Consider the following 25,359-nt stretch of genomic DNA (forward strand, 5'->3'; position numbering starts at 1 on the left):
AATGTGGGGCTTGAACTCACAACCCTGAGATCAAGAGTTGCACACTTGGGGCGCCTGGGTGGCTCAGTCGGTTAAGTGTCCAACTTTGGTTCAGGTCATGATCTTGTGGTTTGTGGTTTTGAGCCCCGCGTTGGGCTCTGTGCTAACAGTTCAGAGCCTGGAGCCTGCTTTGGGTTCTGTGTCTCCTCTCCCATGCTCATGCTCTGTCTCTTAAATAATAAATAAAACGTTAAAAAAAAAAAAAGTTGCATGCTCTACTGTCTGAGCCAGCAGGGAACCCTTATCTTTTGTCTTTTCGATAATAGCCATTCTAACAAGTGTGAGATGATACCTCGTTGTTTTGATTTGCATTTCCCTGATGATTGGTGAGTTAGAGCATCTTTCCATGAGTCTGTTGGCCATTTGTGTGTCTTCTCTGGGAAAATGTCTATTTGGTTCTTCTGTCCATTTTTTATTAAAAATTTTTTTTAATGTTTATTCATTTTTTTGAGAGAGACAGAGTGTGAGTGGGGGAGGGGCAGAGAGAGAGAGGGAGACACAGAATCCAAAGCAGGCTCCAGGCTCTGAGCTGTCAGCACAGAGCCCAACGCGGGGCTCAAACTCCTGGACCGTGAAATCATGACCTGAGCTGAAGTCGGACACTTCGGCACCCAGGTGCCTCTGTCCATTTTTTAATCAAATTGTTTGGCTTTTGCCATTGAATATATGAGTTCTTTATATAACTTCTATATTAACCCCTTGTCAGATACAGGATTTGCAAATATTTCCTCCCATTTCATAGGTTGGTTGCCTTTCCATTTTGTTGGTTGCTTCCTTTGCTGTGCAGAAGAATTTCAGTGTGATGTCCCACTTACTTATTTTTGCTTTTGTTACATTTTGATTTGACATCCAAAAAATCATTGCTAAGATATCCTTCCCTGAAGTCAGAACCGAGATTTGCTTCCAGATACACGTGATGGTAGCACCTTACAACTTCTAGGCCCTTGACTATGATATCCTTGGCATTTCCCAGGCCCACACTGATCAGGCCCCAAGTTCAGGTCTAAAATAGTGATATAGAACGCTCCTGAATTCACTTTCTTCTCTGGATACACCAAATCTGCAACACAGAAGCAATTTCCTCTAAAAAGAAATCCAGAAACTAGCTGAACAATTTCTACCTACTGGACAAACTGAGAATATCCACATCAAAATGGGTCACCAGTGTCTCCCTGGAAGGAGCTCATGCACATACCTGGTGCATCCAGAGGACATACCCCTTGATCACCTGGTTCTGGTGGCCGGTGGGGTTTGCATTTGCAGGGCCCCACAGACCTGTTCAAAGAAACCATTCTTAACCAGCTATCCTTCCAGGGTTCAGCACAGAGTATGCAGACCGAAATCCTATCTCCCAGGCCTTCCACAAAAGAGGCCTGTTTGTCTACGAAAGCTGCAGCCTGGGGGTCAGGCTTCTAATTTAGCACACATCTATGGCTGAGACTCCCCTCTGGGACACTGACAGGCCTTGGCACACTTTCAACCACTGGAACGATTATGAACAAAGAAGGTGCTCGGGCAATCACGAAAGTTTGAGAGAATCGAGAGCTTGGGCTGGGCTGAAGGATAAGGTCCATCCCCTTCATGAGACCCCCCCCCCCCCCATCAAACCTTGGAGAGGTGGCTATTTTGTCTAATACACAGAAATCAACACAGAGTCAAGGAAAAGGAACAGAGGAATATGTTCCGAACCAAAGAACAAGATAAAACTCCAGAAATAGACCTTCATGATATGGAGATTAGTGACTTAGCTGATAAAAAGTTCAAAATAATGGTCATAAAGATGCCCACTGAGCTCAGGAGAATAATGCATGGACAAATGAGAATTTCAACAAAGACATGAAAATTATAAGAAAATACCCAACAAACCACAGAGCTGAAGAATACAGTAACGGAACTGAGATTCAACAGAGGGGTTCGGCAACAGACTATATAAAGCTGACTCAGATGAATCACTGGATTCTACTCCTGAAACCAATATTGCATTGTATGTTAACTATCTAGAATTTAAATTAAAAAAAAAATTAAAGCTGACTTGGGCGTGCCTGGGTGGTTCAGTCAGTTGAGCATCTGACTCTTGATTTCAGCTCAGGGTTGTGTGATTGAACCCCATGTCGGGTTCTGCACTGAGTGTGGAGACTGCTTAGGATTCTCTCTCTCCCTCTGTCCCCTCCTCAGCTTGTGCACTCTCTCTCTCACCCAAGAAAAAAACAAAAAGCTTACTTGAAGACAGTACAATGGGATTCATCCAATTAGAGGAGCTAAAAGAAAGAAGTGAAAAAGAAGATAGCTTAAGGGGCTTATGGGACACTACTCAAGTAGGCCAAAATGTACATTATGGGGTCCCAGAAGGAGGAGAGAGAAAGAAGGCTTATTGGAGAAATCATGGCTGAAAACTTCACTAACCTGGGAAAGAACTAACTATCCCGATCCAGGAAGCCCATAGAGTTCCCAATAAGATGAATTCAAGGAAACCCACACCAAGACACATTTTAATTAAGCTGTCACAATTTAAAGACAATGAGAGAATATTAAAAGCAGTAAGAGAAAAACAACTGGTTACATAGAAGGGAACCCCCACCTCCCATAAGACCATCAGATTTCTCAGCAGAAACTTTTCAGGCCATAAGGGAATGTCATGGTATTTTCAAAGTGCTGAAAGAAACAAAACAAAACAACCCAAAAAAAGCCCTTCTGGTCAAGAATACCATACCTGGCAAAATCATCCTTCAGAATTGAAGGACAGATCAAGAATTTTCCAGAAAAGCTTGAAGGAGTTCATCACCATTAGATCAACCTTACAAGAAATATTAAAGGGACTTCAGGCTGAAACAGAAGATGTTAATTAGTAACAGGAAAGCATATGGAAGTATAATTATCACTGGTAAAGGTTAATACCTAGTTAAGTTCAGAATACTCTGATATTGTAATGGTGATGAGTAAATCACTTACCAATCTATAATTCACTTAAAGGTTAAAAGACAAAGGTATTTATAGTAATTTGTCAATGGATATAACATGTAAGGAGATGTAAATTGTGATATCAAAACCAAAATGGGGGGGGGGGGGTAAAAATACATAACTTTAGTAGGTGTTCAAAGCTAAGGTATTATCGACCTAAAATAGACTGTTAAAACTATGTAACCCTCATGGTAACCACAAAGTCAAACTCTGTAGTAGATACACAAAAGATTAATCTAAGCATATCACTGCAGCAAATTATCAAATCACAGAGTGAAAGAGGAAGAAAGGAATGAAGGAATTACAAACCAACCAGAAACAATGAACAAAATAGCCATAGTAAGACTGTATCTATAAGTAATTATTTAACAAAAATTTTTAACGTTTATTTTTGAGAGAGACAGAGTGTGAACGGATGAGGGGGAGAGAGAGAGGGAGACAGAATCTGAAGCAGGCTCCAGGCTCCCAGGTGTAAGCACAGAGCCCAATGCAGGGTTTGAACTCACAGACTGTGAGATCATGACCTGTGCCGAAGCTGGACGCCCAACTGACTGAGCCACCCAGGCACCCCAATATAAGTAATTAAATGTAAATGGACTAAATTCTCCAATGAAAAGATATAGAGCAGCTGAATGGATTATAAAAAAGACCAACTATAAGCTGCCTTTAAGTTTTAAGGAAGCAGACTGAAAGTGACGAGATGGAAAAAGATATTTCATGCAAACGAAAACCAAACGAAAACAGGGGTATATTAGACAAAATAGACTTTAGACCAAAGACAGTAAGAAGAGACAAAGAAGGTCATAATATAATGATAAAGGGGTCAATCCAACAAGAGGATAAAATAAAAATTTAAAATTATTGTTGTACCCAATATAGGAGCACCTAAATATATAAAGCAAACAGTAACAGACCTGATGAGAGAAATAGACAGGAATACAGTAACAGCAAACTTCAAGACTCCGTTTTCAGTAATGGACAGAAAATAAGAAGACTTAACTATGCATTAGACCAGATAGACCTGACAGACATCTACACAATAGTTCATCCAGCAGCAGAATACACATGGGACATTCTCCAGGATAGAGAATATCCACAAAACAGGCCTTAATAAATTCAAGAAGATTGAAGTCCTATCAAACATCTTTTCTGATCATAATGATATGAAACTAGAAATCAATTACAAGAAGAAACTTGGAAAGTTCACAACATGTAGAGATTAAACAACACACTTCTAAACAATCAGTGGTCAAAAAAGAAAAAGACAAAATATATCTTGAAACAAATAAAATGGAAATACAACATACCAAAACCTATCAGATGCAGTAAAAGCAGTTTAAAAAAAAATTTTTTTTAACATTTATTTATTTTTGAGACAGGGAGAGACAGAACATGAACAGAGGAGGGTCAGAGAGAGAGGGAGACACAGAATCTGAAACAGGTTCCAGGCTCTGAGCTGTCAGCACAGAGCCCGACACGGAGCTTGAACTCATGGACCATGGGATCATGACCTGAGCCGAAGTCGGATGCTCAACCAACTGAGCCACCCAGGCACCCCTGTAAAAGCAGTTTTAAGAGGGAAGCTTATAGCAGTAAACGCCTACATTAAGAAAAAGCTCAAATAAACGACCTATCTTTACACCTCAAGGAACTAGAAAAAAAGCCCCAAATTAGTAGAAGGACAGGAATAAAAAGATCAGAGTAGAAATAGAGTCTAAAGAGATAATAGAAAAGATCAACAAAACTAAGAGATTTAAAAAAAAAAGATAAAATAGACAAATTAGCTACTTTTACTAATAAAAAAAAGAGGACTCAAAATTATAAATGAAAGAAATGACGTTACAACTAATACCATGCAAATACAAAGGATCACAAAGGATGACTAACACCAGCAAACTGGGTCAGCTAGAAGAAATCAGTAAATTCTTAGAAACATACAACCTACCAAGACTGAGTCATGAAGAAACAGAAAATCTGGACAGACCAATTACTAATAAACAGATTGGTAATCAAAAACCTCCTAACAAGGATTTCAGGACCAGACCGTCCTGGTGCTTCTACCAAACAGTTAAAGAAAAATTAACACCAATTCTTCTCCAACTATCCCAAAAACTACAACAGGAAGGAACAATTTCAAACTTATTTTATAAGGTCAGCTTTACCCTGATGCTAAAACCAGACAAAGACACTCTAAGGAAAGAAAAATTACACTTAACTATCCTTGATGACATGGATGTGAAAATCCTCAACAAAATATTAGCAAACTGAATTTAACAATGCATTAAAAGGGTCATACACCAGAGTCAAGTGGGAGTTAACCCAGGGATGCAAGGATAACTCAGCCCCCACAAATTAGCCAGTGTGATCCACCACATGAATACAATGAAGGACAAAAATTATGATCATCTCAATAAATGAAGGAAAAGGATTTGACAAAACTTAACATTGATTTAGGATTTAAAAAACCCTCAACAAAATGCATATAGAGGGAACATATCTCAGTACAGTGAAGGCCATATATGATAAGCTCACAGCTAATTACTCCTAACAAAGAAAAGCTTTTCCTGTTAAGATCAGGAATAAGACAAGAATACCCACTCTCACCACTTTTTTTCAATGTAGTACTAGAGGTCATATCCACAGCAATCAGGCAAGAAAAAGAAATGAAAGGCATCCAATTGGTAAAAGAAGAAGTAAAACTTCCTCTATTTGGAGATGATATGATCTTATATATGGAAAACATTAAAGGGATGACAAAAAACCCCTCCAAACTGTTAGAACTAATAAATGGATTCAGTAAAGTTGCAGGAGGCAAAATCAATTGTATTGAGATCAATTGTACAGAGATCAGTTGTATTTCTATGCACTAACAATCAACTATCAGAGAAATTAACAATCCCATTTGTAATTGCATCAAAAAATAATAAACGACCTAGGAGTAAATCTAACCGAGGAAGTGAGAGATCTGTACACTAAAAGATACTGATGAAAGAAATTGAAGACACACAAATGGAAGGATATTCCATGCTCATGGGCTGGAAGAATTAATATTGTTAAAATATCCACATCATCTAAAGCAATCTACAGGAGCTCCTGGGTGGTTCAGTTGGTTAAGCATCTGACTCTTGATAACAGTCAAGTCATGATCTCTCGGTCATGAGATCAAGCCCTGTGTTGAGCCTGCTTGGGATTCTCTCTCCCTGCCTCTCCCCCATTTGCTCGAGGGTGCTCTTATTTTTGAGACACACACACACACACACACACACACAGAGAGAGAGAGAGAGAGAGAGAGAGAGAGAGAGAGAGACAGCATAAGCAGAGGAGGGGCAGAGAGAGAGGGAGACACAGAATCTGGAGGAGGCTCCAGGCTCTGAGCTGTCAGCACAGAATCCAACACAGGGCTCAAACCCATAAACTGCGAGTTCATGACCTGAGCCAAAGCTGGATGCTTAACTAACTGAGCCACCCAAGGTGCCCCAATAAACATTTTTTAAAAAGGCAACCTACAGATTCAATGAAGCCCCTATCAAAGTTCCAAAGGCATTTTTCTCAAAATAGAAAAAATAGTTCTAAAATTTATATAGAATCACAAAAGACCATGGATAGCAAAGCAATCCTGAGAAAAAAGAACAAAGCTGGAGGCATCATGCTCCCTGATTTCAAACTATACTACAGACCCATAAGTAATCAAAAACACTATTATTGGCATAAAAACAGACACATAGACCAATGGAACAGAATAGAGAACCCAGAGATAAACCCACACATCATGGCCAACTTGTTTATGATGAAGGACCAAGAATATACCATGGGGGCAGTATTTTCTCTGCAATAAATGGTGTTGGGAAAACTGGACAACCATGTGCAAAGGTGTCCTAGATATTTTGAACAGTACCACGAGAGTCTGGGTCTTATTTAAATCACAGGGAGAATGCTGAGTGTATTGCTCTGGCAGGTGTTAGACTACCTGCCTTCTGCCCCTGTCTTCTTGCATCCATTGGCTGTGTGCAGTGTTACTAGTCGGGTCGGAGCTGCGTCTGTGCAGACAGTGTTTGGCGTAGGACCTGTGGTGGTGCGTGTCTGCAGTCAGACCCCACAGGTGCACTCATCAGACAGCCGGGAACTACACTGGACCACTCACCTGATCTTCTTCCTCTGCAAGCCTGCCCTGCCACTTCACAGCTCCCTGGGGCCTCAGTTTCCCCACCCTGCTGCACAGGGCCAAGTAGCTGCGCACACGCCTCTGGTTGGAGGGCAGCCTGCCTGGAGGGGCGCTGCCATAACTATACCACCTGCACATTATTACTCAGGAGCTGGGGTGGGGAGGAAGGGGACAAGGGAGGGATAGCCCCACCCCTGACCCTCAGGGGCTTCATTTCAGCTACTCAGACCAGAGGGATTCTCCGGAGCGCTTTCCTTGCATACTGGGGCGCACTGCCAGCTGGGCAATCCTGGAAATGAAACTGGTGAAGTCACTGCTGTTTCGTGGAACTTCCCCTCCCAACTCTTTGCATCACCTGCCTGCTCCTTCTCCCCCCTGCCCGCCCCCACGTTTGCTCTCTGCGTCTGTCTGCCGAGGACTCACAGCTGTGCTCAGGATGCTCCCTCCACCTCTCCAGGACCACCCTGTGGAGACAGCAGCCCCCTCGCTCCCTTGTCTGAGGCCTCGTCACCACCCAACCGCCAGGCCAGATGTGATGCCTCCAGTGTCCGCTCACTGAGCTGCAGGCCCAGCGCTTGAGCCGCCCGGGCACCGCAGACGGATGGACTTGTGCTTGTGGAGTGGGTCCGAATCGGGCCGGCACCGGCGCACAGAGGCCTGGACCCTCTGGTCCGAGCTCATTGGGGCACAAGCCCCGCCCCTCTCTGTGCTCCTCCCTCGGGGGGCCAGGCGGGGGTGGGGAGTGGGGGGGGAGGGGCAGCGAGACCCAGCGCCTGCCCAGTCCCACAGCCTCTCAGCGCCCATCTGCGCCCAGGTCAGGCCGGCTCCTCCACCAGGGCCCCCGCTGGGCTGTCTCCAAACAGCTTCTTCTTACCGCTGCAGTGACGTTAAAATACGACCATGCTTCAAATTCTCCAGTGGCCCGTGTCAGGACGCAGGACCCAACCCCTCATACCCCCCTGCCACACACCTGTGTGCTCTCTGGTGGGGACCGGTTCCTTGCTGGCCCCTCTGCCTGGAACACTGTCCCCCAGAACTCGGTCATGGCTGAGCCCTTTGCCTCCTGCTGCACCTGAAAGGGGCTGTCTCTACCCCTCCTCTATCCCCTCCCTCCCCTGGCCCCCCCATCTCTCCCTATGCCCTTTTTACTCATTCCTAGACTAGGACAAACTAGAACAGCTGCTTGCACCGTTCTGCCTGGGCCCTGCTGGGGCATCCCAGGGCCTGGTCAGTGGTCAAGGGGACAAAGAGTAGACCATGCATAGGAGAGTGGCTTTAAGGGGGGTAGAGCTGGAGTGGCAGAGCCTGTGTGTGGCACCGTCAGGAGGGGGAGGGTGACCTCCACTTGCAATCGGTGGGGTGGGTGTGCGGCTTCCATGTTAGGAACCCAGAGCTGGGAGGCTCTCCCTTGAGTGGACAGCAGGGCTGGAGGGAAGCATGTCAGGGCCAAGTCTCAGTGTAGTAGCTGACCCTCTGCTGGCCTCCCGCTCACGCTTTTCCATTTTCAGAAGCATGATAGGGTGAGGGTGTGGTCACTGCAGCAGTTGGGGGGAGGAAGGGGACCCTGGACAGCCTCCCTCATTGACGGTGCAGCCCCCGCCCCAGTGGCCTTTGTCTCCCGAAATCAGAATGCAGAAGTCTCGGGCAGACCCCCCAGCACCAACCTCAGCCCATTTCTGGGCGCTCTTGCTTAGCTGGGCGTGAACCCGGCAACCAGTGTCTCTGGTTCTGGGATCCCTGGGGAGCATGACTCTTGGATTTCTTTCTCCTTAAAGGTGGTTTCAGTGGGGAGGGGTGAGCCTGGCTTTGGTGATGGCAGCGGGTGGGAGGGGTGGCAGGTTTGCACCAGAGCTTGACAGAGGGGCCCAAGAGGAAACAAAGGCACCCTCTTCTTCCTTCTGGCCTCCCCTCCCCTGGGGTTGTCTTGGAAACAGCTCTGCCTGCTTGGCCTCAGCCTGTTGCCCACACTGCTGCCTGCTGCTCTCCCTGCAGGGCCAGACCTCTCTCCCCAGGGCTTCGGTCCCCACCGGTTCCCTGGCTCTGCCCACAGCGACCTGACCTTTCACTACCTCTCCCCCTTCCCTTGAGGGGACTTGTGGAGATTATGTCACAGCCCCTCCCAGTCCAGCCATCAGCCACAGGCTCCTGCAGGCCTTCCTCTGAGGGCAGGGCCTGTCAGAGCAGCAGGACCTGAGGAGGGGGTCCAGGACCCCTAAGGAAAAACTGTATGTGGCCCCCACTTCCGGGTGAGCAGAGTTGAGCCACTAGGGGAAGGGATTTCTGGCACTTTACACGCACATACACGTACACGCAACAAGCACCAGATACGAGCACATGTGTGTACATGCAATGCACAGCAGGCATGCACATGTGCCCACACATGTGTGTACACACTCAGGCGCATGTGTGCACACAGCTCCTGGCTCCCCTTTACATGGGTCAGTTTCTCACTGAGATGCAGGCATGTCCCCACTTGTGTTAACAAGGAACAGGAGAAAGCAGGTGGGGATTCACTGTGCCTCGGCCTGAGTGTCGGCCCCATTGGGACAGAGAAGTCTTGCTCTGGGGACCCCCTCTACTCCTGCCAGCCCTCTTCCCCCTCCTCAGGCTTGTCAAGGGCCCTGACTTGTGCCCTGCATGCTGGGTCCTGCTCAGCAGCCCCACCCAGCCCAGGGGCCAGGGTTGGTAGGGCTATTTTAAGTCTGGCTCTGTGCCTGCCCTCCCCCCAGGCTTTGCTACTGGCCACCTGCCGCTGCCCGTCAGGCCTGGAATGCTGACTGGCAGTTGGCCAGGGTGGGGGCTGGGGACAGACTGTTATAAAACTGGGTGCACCTGGGAGGCGGCTGTCCCTGTCCGGAGCCTGCCACGCTCCCCAACACCACCGCCATGTCCACCCACCGCCTCGTGATGGTTCGGCACGGTGAGAGCACCTGGAACCAGGAGAACCGCTTCTGTGGCTGGTTCGATGCAGAGCTGAGTGAGAAGGGGGCCCAGGAGGCCAAGAAGGGTGCCGAGGCCATCAGGGACGCCAAGATGGAGTTTGACATCTGCTACACGTCGGTGCTGAAGCGAGCCATCCGCACCCTCTGGACCATCCTGGACGGCACAGACCAGATGTGGCTGCCCGTGGTGCGCACCTGGCGCCTCAACGAGAGGCACTACGGGGGCCTCACGGGCCTCAACAAGGCAGAGACAGCCGCCAAGCACGGCGAGGAGCAGGTGAAGATCTGGAGGCGCTCCTTCGACATCCCGCCGCCCCCCATGGACGAGAAGCACCCCTACTACAGCTCCATCAGCAAGGTGGGCTGCTTGCAGCACCAGGGGCAGGTCTAGGGCAGGGGCCCCCGGGGATGGCAGCTGGGGTCTGGGGTCTGGCTTTCTGGGGACAAAACAGCAGTGTGGATGCCCCCAGGAGCGGCGGTATGCAGGCCTGAAGCCCGGGGAGCTGCCCACGTGTGAGAGCCTGAAGGACACCATCGCCCGGGCCCTCCCCTTCTGGAACGAGGAGATCGCCCCCCAGATCAAGGCTGGCAAGAGAGTGCTCATCGCCGCCCACGGGAACAGCCTGCGGGGCATCGTCAAACATCTGGAAGGTGAGGACTACCATGTGGGATGTGCATGGAGGTGGGGTGGTTACGTACCTTTGAACCATTCAGGCCCCAACTTCTCACGTTAGCCAAGTACCCCCTGCATGATGGAGGCAGCTGTGCAGACAGGAGCCTGCAGGGTGGGGGTTTCAAACTGAGTTGAACTGAGGTTGAGAAACCACTTACAAAAAACCCACTTTGTAAAATGTTTCACTTGCTTGTGTACAGTGAGTTTCCTTCTGAAGACTGTGGGTGAAAACATCTGCCACCACTGACCCAGGCCCAAGCCCTGCACAGGGGTCACAGGCCTGGGGCGGGGCTGGCTTCCTAGCTAGACACAAGCCTGGGCTAGAGACAAGGCCATGCCCAAGGACACCCAGCTGGGCAAAGGCAGGGCCGTCTGGCTGCACATATATTGTGACCCTGGTCAAGTCACTTCACTTGTTGGGTCTCAACCACCCTCTCTGGGGTTTGGCGGGGGGCTCTTGGGGCTCCTCCCAGTACTGCCTGCAGTTGGACATGAAGCCCAGGGCAGAGCCCCAGCTCACACCCATGCCAGGCAAAGGTAAAACCAGTCAAAAGAAGGGTGCAGGGTGTGCAGCAGTCCTAGCGCTTGGCACATAGCTGGGTTCCCCCACCCCTGCACACATGTGTCTCCACCGAGCCCCCCTGATACTACCTTAGACAGTTGCACAGATCCTCAGGAGAGTTTAAATTAGCATTCAAATGGACTTCACGCTTGTGGGGATTGTGGAAAGGGGAAGACGGCAGGCAGGGCGTGGGGTTCCAAACCTCCTGCTTTGGGGGTCAGGTGGGCAGCTGGCCAGAGCAGAGAGGCCCCTGAGGCCTGGCCAGCCCCAGCCCCCCCTCCCCAGGATGCTGGGTCCTCACATGGTGGGAAGACCCTCCTGTCCCCTCTCTTCCAAGGGCCCCATCTGGGAGGGCAGAATGGAGGCCTCAGCTTCCCATTGCCTGGAGAACATTTTCTTCAGTCACACTGAGGGGGCGGGGTGTCAGGAATCGCAAAGGTCGAGCTGCTATTCCAGGCCAGGGGCTGTGGAGGCAGGCAGGGTCAGGTTTCCTTGGGAACCCTTGCCCTTTCCACCCAGCAGGGCCTCCCTCCACCTTGGCCATGGGAGGCCCTTCTCACTGTCTCTCCAAGCACGTGTCAGGAGCACCCCTGCTCCTGACATGTAGAATTTAGAATGTCCTAGAAGCCAAACATCCATTGATCTGGCTGGAGGAGCCCAATGGCACTGTCCCAGGTCAACAGCAACTCCAGGCTGGGGGTGCAAGGTCCCGGCCCACCACAGCTACTCTGTAGGGCACTCCGTCCCTGCCTTCTGGCTTGACCTTCCCCAAGCCCTTTTCTGTGGCTTACTGTGGGGGCATGAGGGTTGACGCCTGGCTGACCCAGCTCTGTGGCCCATAAAGGTCATGGGGCCAGCTGAATGTGAGAGCAGGCAGCTGCCTGGACAGGCCAGCAGGGAATAAGGACCCTGTTCCCCCGGTCCAGGGATGTCAGACCAGGCCATCATGGAGCTGAACCTGCCCACGGGGATCCCCATCGTGTACGAGCTGGACCAGGCACTGAAGCCCACCAAGCCCATGCGGTTCCTGGGTGATGAGGAAACTGTGCGGAAAGCCATGGAGGCTGTGGCTGCCCAAGGCAAGGCCAAGTGAGGGGTGGGCTTTTGGCAATAAAGGCACCTCCTCCCACCACCTGAGTCCAGTGTGGCTCCGGACGCCTGGCTCCTAAGGCCTCCAGCTGGGGGTTCCACAAGCCCTGCCCCAGGGCACTTGGCCTCGGCCAGGCCCCTGCCACCTGCCCTGCCCACCCCCATTTAGGTGCAAGGGCCCCAGGAGCCAGGGGCAGGAGTCTGCTCCACAATCTGGGCTATCAGGTAACTTCTAACAAGCCCCCTATGGTGACCCTAAAAAGCAAAACAGCCACTTGGTGACTTTGCTTTAGCATCTGGGTGCCTGGGGTGAACAAGCTGTGCCCAGGATGAGCAGGGACTGCAGCCAGGACAGCATCACTTCATGGCCACCTTCCTGCAGACGGGGTGTCCTCTGCTGTCCCTGCAGCCCCAGGGACCAAGCCCCACCTCCAAGGCATCCCAGTGTCTTAGGACAAGCCCACAGCTGGCCTCAGAGCCGTGTGACCCTGACTCATGGAGCCTCCGAAGCTGGTTGGGCCCTGCTGGCTTCATGGTGGAGAAACTGGGATGTGGTAAGGCCTGCCTGAAGCTCAGCCTGAGACAGACGAGATGGGAGAGCGATCTCCTTAGTTTGGCCTGTGCCCCAAGCTGCTTCCACCCAGCACCTGCCAGAGCATGAGGAACCGTAATCTGTGACATTCGGGGGGTGCCAGGCACCTCATTCCATGCACACGTGCACACAGGCTTGGCCCTGCATGAGCAGAGGGTCCCCAGGGTAGGGAGGGAGGCCCTCAGCCCCTCCCAGAGAACTGAAATCCAAGAGGCTGACTGTGGTCACAGCTTCATGTTTATGCCTCTCCCAGGTGGCTGTCTGGCCTGAGGTCTGAGGGTGCACGTGCACACACACACACCTGCACACGCGTCCCACAGACACCCAGGAAGGGGTCTGTTTCCACACGGGGGCATTCAGGCCACAGCAGGGTGGGTCACAACTGGGGCCTGCATGGGGCAATTCTCCTCTGAAAGCAGACAGGCCTGGGGCGCCTGGGGCACCTGGGGCGGGACAGCAGGCACAGGCTGGAGCCATTGTGGGGGGTGTGGTACACAGAAGGACGCTCCCATCCCTTCCTTCATACACTCGGGGGTGGGGGGGCGTGCTCAGCCCCGGCAGAGGGACAGAACTGGGGACACAGGGCAGGGTCCGGAAGGGTGATCTGATGCTGCCCAAACTGTCACGACCCGAGACTTTGGTCATAAACTCTTAAGTTCACTGTTCCCGAGGGTCACTAACAGCTGTAACCACCACTCTTCAGAGCCAAGAGGAAGAGGAGATAAGGAAATGCCCCTGCTCAGACCGCCCGGCTCAGCAGTGCCACTCTCCTCAGGCAGAGGTCACTGAGGGGCTGGCCATGGGCAGGGCTTGGCTCAGTGTCCTCCGTGGGGGTCAAAGGCAAGGCTGGTGGGGCGGGGGCGGGGGCGGGCCAGGAGCTGCCAGAAGCAGGTGTTGGGAATCAGCTGCATTGAGGCGTCTGCGGGAACCCCGAGGGCTCATCTTCTCTGGGGGTCCCATTCTTGGAGGACTGCTGAGCGGCTCTCGAGCCACACACGCCACGTCCCCCGGTAAGAAGGAAAGCACGCCTGGGTGGGGAAGGGAAGGACAGCCTCGGAGCAGCCAGCGGTGGGGGGTCCTCACTCAATGAGCTCCACGTAGTTGGCGGGAAACATGCCAAAGTGGCCGTCAGGCCCGTAGCCGCGCCACCAGCCCTCGTCAATCACCTCGATGCCCGTGATGAGATTTTCGGGGTCGAAGGAGATCTCTGTGTCGTCGGCTGTGGGAAAGTGAGCCAGAGGGTGAGCCGGAGGCCGCACTGGAGCTGGGGGCCTGGCAGCCAGGCCCTCACCTGTCCCGACACCACACGGCAGCCCGCCTCCCAAGGCCTCCACCCAGACTCGCCAGGGGCCCAGCGTCCAGGGTGTACCCAGCCCTCTGGTCACACCTTCAGGCTCAGCGCGGCGCTGGCAGCAGGGATTCACACCAACAGACGTTGGGCAGCTGCCCAGAGGGCATGTGAAGGCCCGGGCTGTGTGGGGCATCCACCCCATCCTCACCCTTCTGGCCCCCCAAGGGAGCCCCCAAAGCCTGTCTCCTGACGTGGGGCCCTGTGGTCTGAGCACATTACCTGCCTGGTAGTCGTACAGGGCCCGGGCACAGAGCCCCTTCCCGCTCAGCCCTGGGTAGTGGTCCACGTGCTCAGAGCCGGCATCTTGCTGCTGCACCTGCCCGCGGATGGAGAGAAGAGGAACCTGGGGTCCTAGTTACCGGCTCGCACACAGAGGACGGGGGCTGCCGCCGCCCCACCACCCCACCACCCCAACGATGCTCCCCAACGCAGGGCCTCCCACACGGCAAAGTGTGCCAGACAATTCCTCACACAGGGCTGCTCCGAGACGAAACAAGATAATCTGCACGTAGTGAACTGTCACAAAGTTAGGCGTCCCACGAGTGGTATGGCTGAGGAGGGTGTTTCTAGGCCCCCTCACAGCCATGCCCCGCCCCACTCAAGGGACCCACCATCGGGGGCTCCTCATAGAGGGTCTCCTGCTCTGGGGGCTCCTCGTACACAGCTTCCTCCTCTTCTACCTGCACCGGGCACGGCGGCGTGCTGGGCGCCGGCTCCTCACAGAGACCTGCACAGGAGGGCGCAGCCTGCTCTGAGCCCAGGGAGCGGAGGACACCTCCTTGTCCCTACCGTGCCCACATGCCCAGCCTCCCACAGGGTGGCTAAGCGCCTTGCCTGGCCTGGGCCCTGAGGTGGCCTGGGCGGGCTCTCTGCTGAGGTGGGTCTCTGGCTGGGTAAGCTGCTTCTGCAGGAAGGGGCTCCGCAGTTTGCCTGCAGACCAAAGGCACACGCATGAGAGCTGACAAATGGGAAGAACAGGCAGTCTCCACTGTTTCTGGGCCCTGTGCTGGCAGACCTGTCCTGGAACAGTGGCTGTCACACGGAGTGAATGGGGACATAGAGCAGCTACAGAAACACCATGGTGCGCACACACAAATGCACACGCACAGAGCAGTCCTGTTTCCCTGGGGGCCAGAGGGCAGGTGACAGAGGCTCCTGGGGCCAGCTCTGAGCCAATGTGCGAGCTGCACTACAAGTTTACAGGCCCAGGCTGGAGGGTCTCCCCTCTGAAGCCACACGTGGCCCTGCCCTTCCAGGTCTCTGCGGGACGAGGCTGAGGGCGGGGAAGGGACCCCTGAGGCCCAGGCTCCCCTCTCAGAAGCCACTCTCATGAGCACGGGCTCTCCCTGCTCATGTGTGTCTGTCATACTCTGACACATCTGTCACCTCAGGGAACCCTGTACTGGGACCCCAGGACCCCTCGGCCGGCCTCTACCTCAGGGCTAGGCCCAGGGGGTAGGCTTACCTGGCTGGGGGCTGGAGATGGATGTAGTAGACAGGGCCCTCTCCTTCTGTCTGAAAATGTCCCGTGGATGTGCTGGCTGTGGACTGCCAGGGTCCTGGGGGGTGGGGGGAGGGGGGAAGGGTGCGAGCACCTGGCAGTGAGCGTGGGCCCAGGCGCTTTGGGAGGGGCTCCCAGGCCTCGTCTTGGACAACAACTTCTGCCTTTTGAGCTCATTTCCACCACCACCAAGACACACCCACACGCGCTCCAGGCTCCACTCTGCCCAGCCGGCCACGGGACCCTCCCGGAGACCCCCGCATCACTGGACAGACAAGTCTCACCTGCTCCTGTCTGCTCCCCAAAACCACTTCTGGCTGCTCACATGTCCTGCTGGGAGGGGCACAGGGAGGAGCTGCAGCCTGGCTGCCTGCTTAGTACCCTCCCTCTGCCCGCCCTCTGGGCCCTCACCTCTGGGGCGCGGCCTCGCTGCCCTGCTCCTCCCGATAGCGCTGTTCCCTGCGGGCGGCCTCACGCAGCTCCCGTTCCCGGCGCTCCTGCTCCAGCTGCTGCCGCTCCTCCTCTGCCCGCCGCTTCTCCTCTCGCTTGCGGTTCTCCTCCTCCTTCTGCGGGGAGAACAGTGCCCGCGGCCCACTCAGCTCCCGCGCCGCAGGCGGACCTGCCCCCTCTCCGAGTCCACCCTGGCGTTCTTGCGAGTGCTGCCTGGGGCGTCGGGGGCCTGTGGCCTGCGTGCAGGGGTGCAGGTGAGTGCCCTCGGGCCCTGTCACTTAACTCCCTCAGCCCAGTCTGACAGCCTATGAACGGGCGCGAACAGGAACATGTGTCCCAGGGGTTCACTGTGAGAAAAACCAAGGGACAGAGAGGAAGGCACACTTAATCTCTGCGAAGGGCACTCACCTCTGCTTTGGCCCAGAAGCTGTCTTTGCCAACCTTTTTGATCTCAGACATGGCATTGGTCTTCTGGTACACGGAGCCCTGCAGAGGACAGAGGGTTCCCCACTGGACCGCCCACAGAACATGAGCAACAACCTTCAGGATGGTGCCTGGCAGGGCAGGGGCGCCGGCCCTGGCCCTCTCAAGGAGACCAGAACCAAGACAGCCCAATGGCCCTAGGAAACCACCAGGCAAGGAAGCTCTCAACCCCAGGCAACACTGAGGAGGTCTCTGGCTGCACCAGACCCCTGTGGATGGAGGTCAAGGAGGTTCTGAGACCGGCCTCTGGCCATTTCTAGGAGGCTGGTCCACCAGACACAGATAGCTGACTGCACTGGGTGGTGCCCGGGAATCTCCACAGACTCCGGCTGTGCATCAGGGGACTGGAGCCCCCTACCTGGCATTAGGACTACAGGCCAGCAGGTGTCTGCCCATCCACTGCCTTACATTCCTCCACGGTGCCCCCCACCCAGGGCTGTGCAGGACACACTGGTGCTGTGGCCTCGAGGGTGTCCCTGCAGAGAGGCTCCAAACAGCTGGTGGGACCAGACAGGGTGGAGGGCTGCTCCTCATGCCCACTAGCACCTGCCTCACCAGGGGGGGCAGCTCCCACTTCTGTCGGCCATCTGAACCTTCATCTGGCTCCGGGGCTGGAAGCCAGGTAGCCAGGAGCCCAGCCCTGTGAGGGATAAACCACCCAGGGCGGGTGCAGCCAGGTGGGACAGGGTAACTGCACACTCCTGACCTGCCCCTGCCCTGCTGCCCGCCCAGGCAGCACTCACCACGGGGGCCTGGGGGCCCGTGTCCTGGAAACGGCTGCTCTCCCTGTGGAAGGCATAGTTGGCACCGGAGGCTCTGGCCACCTTCTGCATGATGCACTCAGGCTCCACGTCCTCCTCGGCCCTAGCATTGATGGTCACATGGGCCCCCTGCAGCAGGAGAGCAGTCAGGAGGTGCAGCTCCAGGAGAGGACAGGATGCACACCGCAGTCCGCACAGCTCAGACAACTGTCACCCAGGCTCAAGGACAGGGGACCCTGCTGGGCACCTAGGCACACTCTGCTCATGTCCCACAAACCACCTTGAGGCAAACTTGTACTTGTCCAGTGCGGGCAAGAGGTCTTTGCCCTCTGCGGCACTGCCTACGGCTTGTTATGTGTGCGGCACGCTCTCTGCTGCAGGCCCAGGTGTTAAAGAGCTCCTTTCTCATGAGCAAAAACAAACTTTAAAAAGAATCTGGAAACTCATTTTCTACAAAAAGCAAGCCACCGACTTCTTGAGAAGTCAGATCCATGACCTCACTCACTGTTAGTAAACACCTAATAAGCTTGGGATCCTCTCTTTCTTTTAGCTCCTAGAAAAGAAAGCGAGGCATATCTGGAGAAGCACTGGCAGAACCAGAAATCAAAGTCCTGAGTCTCTTTGCCGGTAACCAAGAAATGCAAAAAGTTACCCGACAAGCAAACAACAAATGCTTCTGGCACTGAAGGAGGTTCTGCTACAAGGATGGACATAAATATGTGCGGGGACAGGCTGGAGAGGAGCCATCAAAGGGAATGTGCGTGCTGAGGCGGCTGGGCATACACAACTGTTCTCCTCCAGATCCTGACCACACTGACAAACTAGGGGAACCCAAGGCCCTGCCCTGCCCCAGGACCAGCTCCAGCCTGTTCCTCCTGAGCTCAGAAAGGACAGTCATTCACCCTTCCTCCCCACTAAAGCCAGCCTGCTAGTGGCTCTGGCCGCAGTGTGGCCTCCCACGCACCTGCTGAGCAAGAGCACGGCAGCCTCGGGTCACACCCTCAAGTCCAGACAGAGTACTGGGGCGTGGGACACACTTCCAGCTCTGGCTGCAACTCCTGCTCATGCACACCCAGGAGCCTGGGGGCCTGGTAACTCTGTGAGGCCCTCAGGGAGCAGCCCTCACCTTCAGAAAGCTGGCCATAGTGCTGACGTGGTTGGCGCATGCTCCCTTCCGTACGTCGTTCACACCCTCGCCTGTCTGCAACACAACACACCCAGCATGACTCACCAATCCCTCCCTGAGGGCTCAGCAGCATCCCTGTGTATCCCAGCAAAGACAGAGCTGGGACCCTAAAGCAGAGGATAAGGCAAGGCCCACATCTCCAAATCAAGGAGGTTCTTGTGGCAGGATGACCACCAGCTTCCATGGGCAGGGGGTTGGCTCAGAATTTTCTAGTCCCACCCACCAGTCCTGTGTTCTCAGAGCCTTCTCCAGGCCCCCTGCTCCCTCAGGATGACTACTCTGAAGGGGACACAGGCAAGGGGGTCCTGCGATTGTTTGTACTCCATTTTGTAGGAATAATCCTGGGCTTGGGGGGGAGGCACTGGGAATTCTACGCTAGCCAGGCCCCCATTATCCTTTGGGCCACAATGACTTAATCTACTAGTGTGTTCCTTCACCACCTCCAAGCTGCCCTGAAGTCAAATCCTTCTCTGCTCCAATCATGAATAGCAGAGGAGGAGAAGGAAAGGGAGTTCTTCCGGGTCGCACCTGGATGAGAACCGAAAGCCCGCCAGTTCCACATACCCAGTTGATGAGGACAAATTTGGGCAGGCCGGAGTTGGGGTCCTTCACCCTGCAGAAGCCGTACATCACCTTCCCGCTGTTGAGTTCCTCCACCATCTCCTCCAGGCCTCCCTCTGCAGCAGGTCACAGGGAAGTGAGGGGCCCCACACCTGCTGCCCGCCCTGGCACACTGTCCGCCAGGAGACCAAACCCAAAATGGCTCTAAACCAGGGGTTCTCAGTGTCGCCTACATCAGAATTGGATTCCTGTGCCTGTCCTCACTGAGCTAACTCACAGGAGCTGGGTGGGACCCAGGATCTGCATTTGTGACAAGGACCCCAGGTGATTTTTTTTTTTTTTTAAGATTTATTTTTGAGAGAGAGAGTGGAAGTAGGGAAGCAGCTTAGAGGGGGACAGAAGATCCCGGGCAGGCTCTGCACCAACAGTGGCGAGCTCATGCAGGGCTTAAACCCATGAGCTGTGAGATCATGACCTGAGCTGAAGTTGGACACTCAACCAACTGAGCCACCCAGGTGCCCCAAGGACCCCAGGTGAGTTTTTACATACGCCAGTCTAAAAACCATTCCTATAAAACCCATGGGTAATTCTGTAAGTAAAATCGTCATTTTTGTTACAAACTGGGCATCAGGCTTCCAAATGGAGGAACAATTTTACTGTTGCCTGGACCTACTGAGGGCCCTGGAATAGGCCTGCTGGGAGTCACCTGCCCTACCCATGAGTCTGCTCAGACCCCCAGGCCACCAAGAGGGTCCCAAGCAGGTGGGAACGTCCTGCAGTCACGCTCAGGCTCAGTTCTTAGATCCTCCAAGTGAAGGTAAGGGGATGGGTGATGAGGGCACAGGAGTGAGCCATCCTCAGCCATTCTCCTGACACTGAGGCTGTGGTCCTTATCAGCTAGTGAGGAGCTGGGTTGGGTACTTTAGCTATAGGGCCACAGAGACCTGGGACAGCCCTGAGCCCCTACTTGGAGTGCGCACAGCAGAGCCCTGTGAGTACCAGTGGAGGCGGTGGTAGGAAATGCAGGCTACTGAACCCTGCACTTCTCCACCACCTGAGGCATCACAGTGCACGTGACAGCACGGCCAGCAGCGGTCCTTCTAAAGGTCAGGGAGCAGCCCTCACAAGGGAGGGGCTTTCTAGAACAGGTCACCAGAAGCACTTGTATGGCAAGTGGAGAATGCACTGGTGAACATTTGCTGAGTAACAAAGCTGTGTCCAGCTCCCCAATGGTGATGCTACTGTGGTGTGGGCTGGGGACCCTGATGGCTACCACTCTCTCCCCTCCTCCCACCCTCCTCCCCCACCAGCCTCCTCGCCCCCTCACTTGGTCATACTCACCTCCAGTGCCAGCCACACGGATGTCATTGCTGTTACCCTCATAGGTAAAGAGAGCCCTGAAACAAAACACAGGTGAGCTCTGTAGCCAGTGCGCTGGGTGCCATCTGCCCTTGCCACACCCACCAGAGCTCAGCATGATGGTAACACAGGCCCCAGGCTGACCCAGAGCCATGGCCTTCTTAGTTCTCACCCACAGGGGCTTATCCTGAGAGACAAACTTATGAAGGGGAGCCTATGTCTACTGTGAGGGAAACTAAGCTGTAAAGTTTGTTTGTCTGACTTGATTTTAAGGAAGCTCTATGCCCAATGTGGGACTTGAACTCATGACCCAGAGATCAAGAGTCACACACTCTACCGACTAAGCCAGCCAAGCGTCCCTATGCTGGAAAATTTGTTTGACTTTTTAAAAATTTTTATTTATTTTGAGATTGAGAGAGATGTGGGGTGGAGGGGCAGAGAGAGAGGAAGAGAGAGAATCCCAACCAGGCTCTGCACTGTCAGCACAGGGCCGGACGTGGTGCTCAAACCCATGAACCGTGAAATCATGACCTGAGCTGAAACCAAGAGTCGGATGTTTAACTGACTGAGCCACCTAGGCACCGTCTGATTAGATTTTAAGGAAGCTCTATGCCCAACGTTGGGGTGGAATTCACAACCCAGAGATCAAGAGTTTTACACTCTGCCAACTAAGCCATTGGAGATGCCCCTAAACTGGAAAGTTTTATGGCAACTGTCCACACATTCATGTGTGAAATACTCACTTGTCTATCAGGTTTGTGAATTTGAGAAGATAAAAGATACCTGCATATTCCTCAACCCAAAGCCCCCCAAGGAGAAGCACATGAGGCATTTTGGAATGCCGCCCAACACCTTGTGCTTATCTGCTCCGCCTTCTGAAAGCCTGGAGTTTCTGGAGCAGATCTCTCTGGGCTTTGGACTCTTCTGGAAAACCCAGAAACCACATGGGCCATGACTCACCATGAAGTCAAGCAAATTCTTTTTTCAGAGGAGCCTTAACTCTCCACAGGTGACCATTGACCACACCTATCTTTTTCTGTAAGACTAATTATTCACAAGAACTGTGGGAAAAATTTGTTTTTATAAACGAGCCCCAGAGGCGTTGAGAAAATATAACAGATTTTATTATATGTGGGGCATAAAAAGTCCCATGACCAGAACAAAGGTTACCCAAGGAGAACGTTCTGGAACAGGTGGCTTCTCCACAGTCCGTACGGAGCTCAACCATCAACACCAACTCTGCAGGAGCTCAGCTCCAGGTTGGTGGAAACTGGGGTAGGAATGCTGACCCAGCAGACAGCAAGTCAGAGGCAAAATCTGGTCTTGTGCACTATCTCCCCTGCTCTGAGCACAGCTCTGCTGTGGCTGGCCAGACAGGGACTTTGGGGTAAAGAGTCCACAAGGAAGCAAATCAGCCTCCACTCAGCTTCCCCAAGGCCTTGCTAAGGCACCAGGCAGAGCTGCCCAGCCTGAGGAAGTCGGAAGAAAGAAACCCAGACCCAGAAGGTCTGGCTGGCGTGGGGGACACCCCTCCTAGGAGAGAGACACTAAATGGAACACACAGACAAATGGAAAGGATGTGGGAGGAGGGGGACATCCAGATTCTGGTGACTGGAGTCCTGGCCAGCCCTCTTCCTGGAAGAAGCCTGGATGTTTGAAGCCACCAAGCCCTGACTGCAAAAGACAGGGACACCGGACACACTGCGGGGAGCAGAGACTTCTGCTCAGTGCAGCTCTCCCAAGAAGTGACCCAGCAGCTAGTAAGAGCCAAGCTCCATGCCTGCTGCCTGCCCTCCAACTTGACCCCCCCCATACCCTGGGCTCCAGCCCAAGCCACCTTCTTGAATGTTCCCAGATCAGAGGCTCATTCCCACATTCAACTGACTTCCATCCTTTTTTTCAAATCACCACGGAAAAGCGGTATGCTGGTCTGTGCACAGCACAAGGACTGTTGTGTGCTGAGCACCTTGTAACTCAAACCATCCCTTCTGACACATGTACTGAGAACCTGCTGCTTGTGGTGATGGGCACAAAGCTTCGGATACATCCAAAGAGGCCCTTCCATGAGCATGGAAGTCACCTTCTAATGGGAGACAAGAAAGAAACACACTGTCAAGAATGTACTGTCAGGCAGTGATATGGGTACAAGAGGTCAACAAACATGACTCCATCTAGGAGAACAACCTGGGGAAGCAAGAAAAAGATCCAAGATTGGGAGCTGACATGCCTGCCCCCTACCCCACCCAGCTTCGGGTCCCAGCCCAATGCCACCCACTCTGCATGTGAAACCTTTCGTGACCTGCCTCTTCTTGCTGATACCCTCCACAGCACTCTGTGCCCTTCCCAGTCCAGTCTCACCCAAGCACTGAGCACACATGGTAGCCCTGCACCAGGGACAGACAGGCCCTATTCCTCCTGGTGAAGAGAAAGGTGACAAGAAAAACCATGTGTCTGGAGACAGTCACCCAAGAGACAGAAAATGTGAGTGCATCAGGGACTGGAGAGTTGAGGAAGGTCTCTCCATGCTGAGAAGTCTGGGGAGACCCCCAGGGATGATGAGGGTGGTAGAAAGGAGAAGCGGCAAGAGTGAGGGCTCTAAGGAGGAACCAGCTCACATGTTTGAGGAAGAGAAAGAAGACCAGAGCGGTGGCAAACAGGTGTGGCCCCAGTATGGTAAGGGGGAGGGGTGGCAGGAGGGGTCAGGAGCTAGCTGCACAGGGCCTGCTGGCCGAGGTAAGGGGTCTGGGCTTTATTTCACATGAAACAGGAAGCCGCTCAAGTTTATGCACAGAAGTAACACAATCTAGGTATTTTTTCAGCTGAGTGGGGTCTACCACATGTACCTGTTGAGATACTTAATGGCTGTGGCAGTGGGAGCAGAGGCTGGCTGGTCACATGGTGAGGGGAAAGAGGCTTAGCACCCTCCTCAGGGACAGAGAGGTGGGGAGGGGAAGTTTCAGAGCAGGGTGGTGGCAGACAGCTCTGAGAAGCCTAAGGAAAAGCTGGGAGCGTAGGAGGCCTGAACTGCCAACTGGGCTGTGGGACATCATCCCCAAACCGGTGTAAACTGAGAATGAAGAGAGACCTGGAAGGAAGCCAGAGGGAGGCCCAGGAGTCCCTTAGGTAAGTCATCAAGGGCTATAGCACGTCCTTAAGAGCACACAAGATAGCAAGACCCTAGCTGAGCAGGACTGGAGAGGGGCAAAGATGGTTCCGGGGTCTAGAGTCAGGTGGCCTCATGTAGATGTCAAAGGGGACACTTGGCAATACTGTCAGCAGGGCCTGGAGTCACAGCAGAGGGCTAAGGGCTCTCTGGGAGTAAGAGAGAGGTGGGGTGGGGGCTGACATCTAGAAACTCTTAGGCTTAAAAAGAAGTACATGATTTGCGGGTGAACTTCCTAAGCATAATGAAGCCGCGAAGGCAGAGAAATCCCACAGTTAGCAGACACCCTTCCTCACTAATTAGATGTGCTGCAAACAGAGGAGCTGCTTGGCTCCCCTGCAAAAGTGTGCACGAGCCCCGGGCAGGGAGCCCACGTCAACTCTGCCCGAGAGCCTCTGCTGACCCAGGCAGCTTGTGTTCCCAAGCTCTCCCCGACAAGGCTGAGGGCTGGAGGAAAGATTAGAATGTTCCCCGTGCCACAACAGCCCACGGTAGGAAAGCGCTCTGTGTTGGGCACCAGGAAGAGCAGAGATGGGGAAGCAGCACCGGGGCGGCGCAGAGAGACCAGTCTGTCGCTGCAGCCTGTCCCAGGGGGCCCTGTCCCCGCCAGGAGCAAAGGCTCCCCAAAGCCGGTCACCTTAGTTCATCACACTCAGCATATTTCCTTAGTACCGGAAGTGCTCAAAACTGGTCAGCGAAAACGGTTCAGGCAAAGGGGAAAGTGATGGAGAATGACCGCGCGGTACTCCCGGTCTGCCGCCCAAGGCTGCCCCAGAGTCCTCGGACAAAGGCTGCCGGTACCGTAAAACCCCAGCAACTGCATGAGGGGTACTGGACACTGACGGCCCACTGGAAGCTGTCACGAGGAGGTGGACGGATGAGGAGGGGTCTCCTTCCAGACTGGTGGCCGGCAGTTTCATTCGTGTCCGCGCGGCTCAAGCACGGGAAGGACTATTCTCGGAGAAAGGGAGGTTCTGAAATCCACACTCACAGAGCCCGGGGGACCCGAACGCCTGACCTCCTGGGAAGGCTCCCATTCCCAGACGGGCTTCCGGCCGCCCAGGGCCTCGTCCCTGCAGTGGGAGCTGGGGAGACTCTCCCTCCGACGGCTGCGGAGATCCCCTTTGTGTGGGGACGGCCGTCCGCCGCAGCCCGGCGCGGAAGCCAACATGGAGGCCGGCGGAGGGGGGGGAGCTGGGGCGGCGCGGGCCCCCCACGCACGGCGGGGCTGGCGGGACGGCGGGTGACGACGGTGCGGACGGCACCTACAGGGAGCGGCGCAGGTGTGGCTGAACCGGGAGCCCCAGCGCACCCGTGGCCCCTGGCCTCCTGCCCCCCGCCCGGCCCGCTCCCTCCCGGCGCCCACCAGTCAGTCGGGGACTTCTCGGTGACCACCCGCACGTAGGCGTCTTGCAGCGCCGGCCCGTTCCGGCTGAGGTTCGCAGCCATGGCCGGACCTTTCGGTCCCCGCGCCGCCGCCGCCGCCACCGCCACCGCCACCGCCGCTTCCGGGCCCCGCCCACTCCG

The 25,359-nt window shown here is 53.9% G+C and overlaps 2 protein-coding genes across 6 annotated transcripts; one reads left to right on the plus strand and one right to left on the minus strand.

Moving 5' to 3' along the window:
• Positions 1-9,978: 9,978 nt before the first annotated feature.
• PGAM2 (phosphoglycerate mutase 2) lies at positions 9,979-12,465 on the plus strand. Its single transcript, XM_058725711.1, has 3 exons — positions 9,979-10,459; positions 10,572-10,752; positions 12,263-12,465. The coding sequence occupies exons 1-3, from the start codon at positions 10,046-10,048 to the stop codon at positions 12,427-12,429; spliced, it is 762 nt and encodes a 253-aa protein (XP_058581694.1). The 5' UTR covers positions 9,979-10,045; the 3' UTR covers positions 12,430-12,465.
• A 771-nt stretch (positions 12,466-13,236) lies between these two features.
• DBNL (drebrin like) lies at positions 13,237-25,359 on the minus strand. Of its 5 annotated transcripts, none has more exons than XM_058725707.1 (14): positions 25,199-25,337; positions 24,634-24,783; positions 20,652-20,707; positions 19,314-19,426; positions 18,690-18,764; positions 17,546-17,692; positions 16,728-16,805; positions 16,281-16,435; positions 16,154-16,199; positions 15,834-15,927; positions 15,203-15,298; positions 14,980-15,095; positions 14,588-14,684; positions 13,237-14,236 (listed from the first exon to the last, which is right to left on the minus strand). In XM_058725707.1, the coding sequence occupies exons 2-14, from the start codon at positions 24,750-24,752 to the stop codon at positions 14,097-14,099; spliced, it is 1,332 nt and encodes a 443-aa protein (XP_058581690.1). In that variant the 5' UTR covers positions 24,753-24,783; positions 25,199-25,337; the 3' UTR covers positions 13,237-14,096. The 5 variants fall into 5 exon arrangements, with proteins under 5 accessions (XP_058581690.1, XP_058581688.1, XP_058581692.1 ...); XM_058725705.1 differs by having other exon boundaries at positions 16,154-16,202; XM_058725709.1 differs by lacking the exon at positions 24,634-24,783 and having other exon boundaries at positions 25,199-25,359.

The sequence above is a fragment of the Neofelis nebulosa genome, chromosome 4, assembly GCF_028018385.1.
Source record: "Neofelis nebulosa isolate mNeoNeb1 chromosome 4, mNeoNeb1.pri, whole genome shotgun sequence".
NCBI lineage: Eukaryota > Metazoa > Chordata > Mammalia > Carnivora > Felidae > Neofelis > Neofelis nebulosa.